The following is a 10,125-nucleotide window of genomic DNA, read 5'->3' on the forward strand; positions in this document are numbered from 1 at the left end:
ATCCCCACTGCAAACCCTGTCTGGATAGTTAGAATAAAATCTCTTCTTGTAAGACACTGTTGAGCAAATAGTTTTTAAAGGGCGTTTTTACATAACATTAAGCAACACACATATCTGTGTAAACACAAGACTGACTACTAGTTCTCCTGCTTTGATAGGTTGTCCGCATCTTGAAAGACCTTAAGGAGAAACACCCAGACAAAGATTTGGACCAGCTGATCGAGATGGCCAACTACTCTGCCCTGGTTCACCAGAAGAAGAGCCGTGCCTTCTACCGTGTCCAGGCGACTCGCATGATGATCGGTGCTGGTAACATATTAAAGAAACATGCTGCTGAGCACACGCGACGTTCAGGCCACGAGACTGATAAGGCCACGTGCTCGCACATTTGTTTTGAAAGCTCCCAGTATCAGTGCACGGAGAACTGTGGCTCTCTGACCCTGGGGGTGATCCTCGATGGGGGAACTGGTCAGAATACGTTCTATGTGGACTACTGTACAGAAAATGGTTCTGCCAATGCTGGAGCAGACTATGAATTTACTGAGGGAACCCTGGTGTTCAAACCAGGGGAGACCCACAAAGAAATCAAGGTAAGAAAGGAAAAAAAGCTAATGTTAGTGTCAGTGTTTAACGTTTATCGTCACTGTCAAGTGTCAAACACAAAAATTGCCCTGGAGAGGTGACCGGGAATCTAGATTTCTTCCCTATAGTTGTGGTGTCTGTCATCAGTGGGATCCAAGAATCTGTCGTTCTGAGAATTTAATTGTAGTGAATGTTCAATAAAATGGTTAATAACCACGTGCATCTGGAAGGAATGTAACTTTATAATACTTTGCTCTCTCCAGGTGAGGATCCTGGATGACGACATCTTTGAAGAGGATGAGCATTTCTTTGTGCGCCTTCAGAACCTGAGGTTAGAGGAGGGTGGAAATGAAGGGACTGGGACTCCACCCAAAGGGAGACTAGTGGAGCCGCTGGTTGCTACGGTCACCATCTTGGACGACGATCATGCTGGCATCTTCACCTTTGAGCAGCACGTGCTGCGGGTGAGTGAGAGCACAGGCATCCTGACGGTGACTGTGGTGAGGAACTCGGGGTCCAGGGGCACAGTTGCTGTGCCGTACCATACGGAAGATGGCAGCGCCAAGGCAGGAGTGGACTACGAGGAGACCAGAGGGGAGCTGGAATTCACCAATGAACAGACCAGGTAAGGTATAGTAACATAGAGGCAATGACTGGGAGATAGGGGCACACTGTTAATCAAGCTATAAGCTGTGATTCCTGACATCTCTACTTTGGCTGCGGTGCTAAAACTCAAGCCTATATTTATTTTTCACTTTAAGTCACACAAAGTGACAAATAAAAAAAGGTTTGCTTGAAATTTTTGCAATTTTACTAAAGTATTCACAGTCTTTGCTATGACCCTATTCATTCACTATTGAGCTCAGGTGTGTCAAGTGGTAAATTCAGTTCATTGGACATTACCTATGCATGTTACATATATATAGGTGCAGATGTTTAAGAAGCAGAGACTATGTTGTATTTCTGAGTTTTTCTTCCTGTGTAAAATCACAGAACTGTTCTGTATAGAAATAAATGCGTGTTTGTCTGTGTATGTGCTTATGTCTTCAGTCAGACATTGCGAGTGTGCATTATAAACGTGGAGGAGTATGAAAAGCAGGAAAACTTCTTCATTGTGCTTGACGACCCCAAATGGCTAAAGCGAGGACTCTCTTGTGAGTGTGTAATTATTTCAGATTTCATTTTTAATGTTAAAGTGACTTCTCATGACTCTGTCACTTAAAAAAAATAGTATAAGACAACAGTTGTAGTTTGTTTTTCCTTTCTCATCCACATTAATAGAAAGCATTAGATCGCATCAATGTGCAAGATCAAGTATCAAAACAGTAACAACAACACACACAGCTGAATGCTGCAAGTAACCAAACACGCAGGCGTTCACTACTGTCTCCGTTTCACTGCAGCACAGACGCTACAGCTAATTATGAGTTACTGGTGTAATTATTTGTTCGTGTAACCTCATTGTGTCAAAAAGATGCAGAAATTGGATATGTGCATGCCAGTGGAGGGGAAAGAAGTAGTCCTGTATAAAATCATTTTTTGGAAGTTCAGAAGGGAAATGAACACTTTCATTTTAGTGTAAGGTTGTTTTATCACAGCATGAAAATATTGCTTGTACTCAGTCATTATCTGTCTTTGTTCACAGCACTGCTGCTAAACCAGGGTAAGATTGTTTGGGTGTGGTTTTGCATGTTAAAGGTGATCTGTGCAGCATTTTAAAATAACTGGCTATTATTTTGAAATTCCAAATCCTTGGCTCTAAATGTGACAATGTGAAGTGGTCATTTTACACTATCAGCAGAAATTTGCATTTCTTGTTTTGAGCTCACTTTAATACCTTACTGTCAATTTGTGAGTTTGTCTCAATGGGCATAAAGACGTCTGTAAAACTTATACGAATACATTAATTTTTATTCCACGGGTTTGTGTTTTTATTAAAAAAATAGTGGCAGGGCCAGAGGATGAAACACTAAATGTGCTTGTGAAGACGGCCAAACACTCGGGAAGTACAAGTAGAAAGACTGGAAAACCTGGCTAGCTTATGTGCAACCCAGGTGAGCACATTTCATTCAAGAAAGCAGAAACCATCTTTGATTTCTGCTTGTTTTCCACAAGGTTTAGGAGTGTGTTGATGGGTTTATGGGAATTTTTGACGATTCTCCCAGAAGCATATTTGTGAAGTCAGACACTGATATTAGACAAGTAGGCAGTTGACCTCAGGTTGAGGTCAGGACTCTGTGCAAGTTCTTCCACACCAAACAGTTCATCCATGTCTTTATGGACCTTGCTTTGTGCACTGGTGTGCAGTCATGTTGGAACAGGGAGAGGTCATCTCCAAACTATTCCCGCAAAGCTGGGAGCATGGAATTGTCCAGAATGCCTTGTTATGCCAAAGCATGTTGTGGAAATTTTAAATAACCTGCAAACACCCCCAGTGAGCATTTTGAAGTGGTTTAATAACATATTGCAATATGGATATATCACATTCCACAACTCTTACATGTTGGCCCATCTCACGGGGGGGGGGGGGGGGGGGGGGGGGGGGGGAGCTTTACCTTCAGCCCCATCCTTAAAACCTTCTCCCTCACAGAGAGAATTATGACCTTGTTTTCTGTTTGGCCGTCACCTCCCTTGAGCAGGATGTCCATCTACAATGGATCCACTGTGAAGGCGTAATAAAACTTGGGGTCCACTTGTGATAACATTCTACATGCATGCATACAACTGGTGACAGGACTGATCTTGCTATACTAAAGTGAGAAAGTGATATTACTATTACTAATGTGATATGATTAAAACATATGATTAATACATCAGAAAAGAAATCTGCCACCACAAGCATTAAGAGCTCCTTTCATTGGAACTATGGGGGCCAAGCCTAGCTCCTGAAAAACAACCCCACACCATAATCACCCCTCCACCAAACTTTACAGTTAGCACAAAGCATCAGACAAGTAACGTTCTCCTGGCAACCACCAAACCCAGACTTGCTAGATAGAGAAGCATGATTTGTCTCTTCAGAGAACATGTCTCCACTGCTCCAGAGTCCAGTGGCGGTGTGCTTTACACCACTGCGTCTGACGCTTTGCATTGCTCTGGGTGATGTAAGGCTTTAATGCGGCTGCTCGGTCATGGAAACCCATTCCATGAAGCTCTGTACACACTGTTGTTGAGCTAATTTGAAGGCCACATGAAGTTTGGAGGTCTGTAGCGATTGAATCTGCAGAGAGTTGATGACCCCTGTGCACTATGCACCTCACCGATCTAAGTGTCCAAGTTTCTGTCGTTCCCAATTGCTTTCACTTTGTTATAATACCACTAACAGTTGCCTGTGGATATATTTATCAGTGAGGACATTTCATAACTGGACTTGTTAGACAGGTGACATCTCATTGCGATACCACAGTAGAATACACTGAGCTCCTGAGTGTGAGAGATTCTTTCACAAATGTTTGTAGAAGCAGTCTGCATGCCGAGGCGATTGAAACACCTCAATATAATAATTTGGATGGGTGAGTGAATACCTTTGGCAATATAATGTAGTTGATGCACTGTACTGTGCACTTGTCTTCCCACTCTGATGGCAAAATTTACAGGCAGTTGTAAATGGTTAAAAATGCAGAAGCTACTATATAACATGTTACATTGTCCTTGTTTGTTGGTGATAGCTGGTGGTTAGCTAGGCTGGTTCATTAATTATGAGGAATCTGTCGTGTAAATTAGATTTGTTCCAGTCAAAAACGGCTTTCTTTTTTCCTTTTCTTTCCATTGTGCCTGGGTCCTTTGGCACGATGGACTGTTTTTCATGAAAAGAAGTTCACAGATAGTCCCCTTTCTAGGACCTTTACCATGCTCAAAAAGCTCTGCTGCCCACATGTTTTGAGTGGGGTCAGGTCTAAGGTAGACTCTCTCTAAAGAGCTGCTGGTGCAGACGGGACCTCTTTCTTAGCCAAGTTATAGATTCTTTTGAAATGCTGCTCACACACCTTTGAAATACGCCATACTTTGAAAGCATGTGCTAGTGTGCTATTTTTCTTCACTATGGGCACTTAGCCTCAACTGAGGTTAAGAGCACGTGTGTAAGATATCATTAATGCTTGAATAGTGATCTCCTGTCTGTGCTCTCTCACAGGGAATCCCACCCCTGAGGAGGAACAGGCCAGGAGGATCTCTGAGATGGGAAAACCCATTCTTGGAGAGCACAGCAGGCTAGAGGTCATCATAGAGGAGTCCTGTGAGTTTAAGGTGTGTGTGGAGTGAGTGGGGGGTGTTTGTTTCTATATTATGATGCTCATACAAGTGTTACACTGCAAGTAAAGTGGCAGTTACTGACATTAAGTTATGTTAAACACATTGCAGCCTGAAGATTGACAAATTAAACCAGAACTTTACTTGCAAATTTGGAAAAATTCCTTTAAAAACTTTGAAAAATAAATGTGTAAGATTGTACAAGTATGTGGTTTTCTTCACTAACCTCCTGCTGCCTTGTTGTGCGTCAGAGTCCCAATGGAGTACTAGACCAGGTACAGTTTCTACTCACGCGCTGTTTGATGGGAATGATGAGACTTTCCTCACTGATACTCTTCTGCTTCCAAACTATCTATTTTATTTCATTCCATGTACCTTTATTTCCCATACATAGAAGGAATGTGTGTGTACATTGTGTATTGTGTAAGCACTGCTTGACTAAGTCCATCTCATTTGGTACTGTGTTTATACCCATCAGCCACTATATTAGGTATACCTGTATAATACCAGGTTCAAACCCCTTTTGCCTTCAAAAATACATTTATTCTTCATGGCAGAGATTTAGCACGATGCTGGACGCATTACTCAGACAGTTTGGTCCATGTTAACATGACAGCATGACTCAGTTGCTGCAGATTTCTCAGTTTCAAATCTCTTGAAAGGTACTCTGCTGACTGTGGAGACCATTTGAGTACATTGAACTCATCGTTATGTTTAACAATCAAGTTTGAGATGATTAGAGCTGTGTGACAAGGCACACTATCCTAACACTTGGGATTATAAAGGGATGAAAGTGTGCCAAGAAAAAATGCCTCATAATATTATATCATTACTGCAGAACTAAACTGTTAATACGGGGTAGGATGGATCCACCCTGCCAGATTCTGACCATCCAAATGTGGCAACAGAACTAATTAGACTGATTAGACTGGGCAACAATGTGAGTTGCTGCTGCTTTTCTATCCGCTTGAAACAGTCTAGCTTTTCTGCTCTGACTTCACCAGGGCAGTTTCACCCAGAGAACTGGCACTCATTGACCAGTCTTTCTCTGACCGTTCTCCTTAAACCCTTGTGTGAAGGAAAATCCCAGTAGATCAGCAGTTTCTCAAACAACCACACCACATTCAAAGTCACTTAAATCACTTTTCTTCCACATTCTGATGCCCTGTTTGAACTTCAGCAGGTTGTGCTGACCCTGCGTACATGCCTAAATGCTTTAAGTTGCTGCTGTGTGATTGGCTGATTAGATATTTATGTTAAAGAGCAGTTGAACAGGTATACCTAATTAAGTGGCCAATAAGTGTTGTTCATGTATTCTTATTCTCAATTAGAGCAATGAAGCAAATAGATCATTTAAATAGTATTTATTATTTTTGGTGTCCGGGTGTGTGTTAAATAACAAAACAAGTTAAAATGAAAAGACATTTGAGACGTGGTTTGAAAAGTCTTGAAACTGTGTAATGTGAACCCATCTGTTGTGCATGCAACCATGTAAGCAATGATTGTTTCTGCTTGATTACCAACATATTTAATTTGTTGCAACAGAACACTGTGGACAAACTGCTCAAGGATACAAATCTGGCCGTGGTGATTGGTACGCGCTCATGGAAAGAGCAGTTCATCGGGGCGGTCACAGTCAGTGCAGGTCAGTGGCATTTTTTTTATTTATTTATTGTTTTGCTTTTTGTTTCGTGTCATTTTTGGAGCTTCACCTGTAAATTTCTGAAATTCAGGTTTGCCTGTGAATCCTTATGCATGAAATTTATTGCATTGCATGTAATTTTATTACAAGACTTTGTGAACGTTATAATTTAGAAATGAAGACTTGTACTTTTGAAACCAGGTATGGACACAATGTGGTCTGGGAAGTGTGGTAATGTCTCTGTGTTGTAAACAGAACTCTAACTTCAACAATAAACTTGGTGGTTAAAACTGACTAGTGTACAGTAAACGTCACCTTGGCTCATTGATGTGAAAGATTTAAGATGCTTGAAATACTGAGCTGCAGATAGGTCTGCAAGTTTTTGGACAGTGACATATTGTTTTTGTGTAATTTTGCCTCTGCCCACCATAACTGTGGACTTTACAGTAAATCAAACAAGAAGAGCAAACCTTCATCTTTAATTCAGTGGGTTTAACAGCAGTTTACTGCACAGATGTTTCAGAAAATCTTATATTGATAGTTTGAGAATTACAGACATGTCAAAATAATTTCCAGGTGCAGAAGGAGAAAACTGAACATGGAAGCGGGAATAAAAAAAATAAGAAATCTACTAATTTAAAGTGTTCATACATGAGTTTCTGAGACCTCTATCTCATCAATATGATCAATACTTTGATCAATGATCAATTTTTTTTGTCTAAAATTAACAATGTTGTTAACAAAAAGTTGCCAAAAATGGCGAATGTGTCAAATGCGATACAAAAACATATAATAAAAATATATCATACACAACATGATATAGCAAAAACATTTTTTGGATTTTGTAATGAGGGTTAATAAACATCTCAGTTCCAAAAAATCAGAATTTTCTGGCTATTTTTTGATGTTTTGGGTCTTACAGGGTTAAAGCTTCATCTGATACTATGAAGCGATCTGTGATTGGCCCAAAGTGTGATTGCACCATTTGTAGGTATTGACGCCTTTTCTTTTTTTTGCTTTCTCTGTGTCTTGGTAAACAGGTGATGAGGATGAGGGAGAGGAGCAGCGAGTGCCCAACTGCTTCGACTATTTCATGCACATATTCTGTATCTTCTGGAAGATCCTGTTTGCTTGCGTCCCACCCACAGGGTACTGGAATGGCTGGGCGTGCTTCATAGTGTCAATCACTGTCATTGGTATTTTAACAGCCATTATCGGAGACCTAGCCTCCCATTTCGGGTGCACCGTCGGCCTGAGAGACACCGTCACTGCAGTGGTCTTTGTAGCACTGGGGACTTCTCTTCCTGGTTAGTGAGGTATTCTTGTTGTCATAGTTGTTGTAAACACTCTTGTATTGCAGATGTTTGAATTAGGAAAATGAATGTGAGAATGTACAGCTGATTAGCCTCATTCTCTAACTTGACTGTTTTTTTTTTCCAGACACCTTTGCTAGTAAAGTTGCTGCTACGCAGGATCAGTACGCAGATGCGTCTGTGGGAAACGTGACAGGAAGTAACGCAGTTAATGTGTTTCTGGGCATAGGTGTGGCCTGGTCTGTGTCTGCCATATACTGGGAAGTCAAAGGGAAGGTTTTCCGTGTGGACCCTGGATCACTGGCCTTCTCTGTCACGCTTTTCACCATTTTTGCCTTCTTGTGTATGGGAGTGTTAATGCTTCGCCGAAGGCCGTCCATAGGTGGTGAACTAGGAGGCCCACGCGTCCCCAAAGTCCTTACCTCACTGCTGTTCTTTGGACTCTGGTTCCTCTACGTCCTCTTCTCTAGCCTGGAGGCCTATTGCCATATACAAGGCTTCTAAAAGAGCACAGCTGTGGAGAGTCATGCCTGCACAATAACACACACACAAAACTCCCACTGATAAACAGTTGCCGTCATCATTTGACATCTGCTGCCATGGTTTAGAAACATACGTATACACGCCACAGATTCAACCACGTAACTCTGTGGCATCCATTGCCGGACTGTGAAATTATTGTGACAGCACTCCTTCATTTTCACCTCATGAAATGCAGCGACTGTTTTTTAAGAAAGCAGAATAGATGTGAAGTCGCTGGATTTTGCTTGATACCTGGAGACTCGCATCCTGGATGCCCAGGATTTGGTCGTATGTCTCCCCACACCTGTAGAGTCTGGGTCAGAGCTTATTTTACAAGGTGACTATTTCAGGCGATAATACACAGTAAGCTGCTCAGATACATAAAAATAACAGTTGGAAGAACACTACTTTGCTTCATATGTTTCTCTCGCAAAAAGAGAAACTTTGTTTGTTAGTTCGTTGTTGTCAGTATTCATGAATCCAGGTGATTTGAAGGAAGACTGCAGGCCACTCAGTAGCAAGTGAGTTTTTTTGACAGTCCACAGTAGAAGCAATAAGTTGCTGTTATGAAATATCTCCCACTGCTCAGTTGTGTGTCTGTGTTGCGTTAAGTGACATGAGGCACTGTTTGATGTTTAGTGCACTGCACCTGCTTAGTTTGATCTCATTGTAGGCATTGATAATAGCAACACTACATGGAGCCAGTATTGAAATGTGAAACTGATAAAAAGTTACACGATGAATTTCTCATAAGCACCTTGTGTCTGCCATTTAGTTTGACTCCTTGAAAACAACGATTCATTCACCCCTGAAGTCTTATCTGTTTATTTATCAATGGTGTAATGTTATTGTATTTCTAATTTTATGAATTTGACTGTTATTGGCAAAAGCACGTTGTAATTTATTATAAGTTGTCATAATTACATTTAAATTTTAACTGCATGTGTCTCGATCGGGTATGTCTTCAGTCTTCAAGTCCACATAAGCAAGCATAAGTAAGCATGATGGTATGACTTATTGGGGTTATATACTTACCTGTTCTGTGTTTAACAGATGCATTTTAAGTTTGTGCACCCAAAAAACATGGAAAGTGAGGTTAAAAAATATTTTTCTCTTAAAAGAAAGAAAAATCAGTACATAATTATATAATTTAATATAATATAATAACATGTCATGCAGGTCAGACCTCAATTAAAGCCTAAAAAATTCACTATCTGAGATTTTAAGCAGAGCAAGATGAGTTGCTGTTGCTGGGGAACAACTGGTAAATACCTCTTATTGTAGAGAAAAGTCACTGATAGCATTAAATGGTATGTGAAGAGGAATGTCAGCGTATTTTGTTTCCTTTTTTCTTTGTTGATTGATTAGAGGGAAGGTTTGTTTTGCACTATTTTTCTTTTTTATTAAACATAGAAAAGAATGAATGGTCCACTCACTAAAGAATGCCAGTGTCCTTATTTATTGAACCTAGTAGTGCATGACATTTCAAGTTAACCTGCCCATCATCAGACAGTGAAACATGGGGGGGTCACATGACCAAGACCAGTGACACTAATATCCAGTGTAAACCACGTCTTATACAAGACAAATAGTTGACAAATAATCGTCAAGTAATACATATTACCTTGGCATGGGTCAGTTAAAGATGGTGTTGACTTTAAAGAAGAAAATGTTTAAATAAAAAAACTTTATAAAAGACTTTCTACAACCCAGGATTCAGTAGCTTGTAGAATCATATTTAGCAGCCTGAAGCAGCTTTCTGTCTGACTTTCAGTCTTTGTTGTGGTCGGAGTTTTAGCCCACTCTTCTTAAAGTGTT

The 10,125-nt window shown here is 40.6% G+C and overlaps 1 protein-coding gene across 2 annotated transcripts in view; it reads left to right on the forward strand.

Annotated features, from left to right (window-relative positions):
- slc8a2a (solute carrier family 8 member 2a) overlaps window positions 1-9,647 on the forward strand; it is a 29,967-nt gene extending 20,320 nt beyond the window's left edge. The window contains exons 6-14 of one of the 2 annotated variants that reach the window (XM_063487375.1): window positions 159-590; window positions 846-1,207; window positions 1,633-1,736; window positions 2,228-2,245; window positions 4,715-4,827; window positions 5,082-5,105; window positions 6,376-6,475; window positions 7,513-7,779; window positions 7,913-9,647. In XM_063487375.1, coding sequence (XP_063343445.1) covers window positions 159-590; window positions 846-1,207; window positions 1,633-1,736; window positions 2,228-2,245; window positions 4,715-4,827; window positions 5,082-5,105; window positions 6,376-6,475; window positions 7,513-7,779; window positions 7,913-8,289 — 1,797 coding nt within the window. In that variant the 3' untranslated portion in view covers window positions 8,290-9,647. The remainder of the gene's footprint in view (window positions 1-158; window positions 591-845; window positions 1,208-1,632; window positions 1,737-2,227; window positions 2,246-4,714; window positions 4,828-5,081; window positions 5,106-6,375; window positions 6,476-7,512; window positions 7,780-7,912) is intronic. The other variant, XM_063487376.1, reaches the window with a different exon arrangement.
- The last annotated feature ends 478 nt before the right edge of the window (window positions 9,648-10,125 follow it).

The sequence above is a fragment of the Pelmatolapia mariae genome, linkage group LG10_11 (genome assembly GCF_036321145.2).
Source record: "Pelmatolapia mariae isolate MD_Pm_ZW linkage group LG10_11, Pm_UMD_F_2, whole genome shotgun sequence".
NCBI lineage: Eukaryota > Metazoa > Chordata > Actinopteri > Cichliformes > Cichlidae > Pelmatolapia > Pelmatolapia mariae.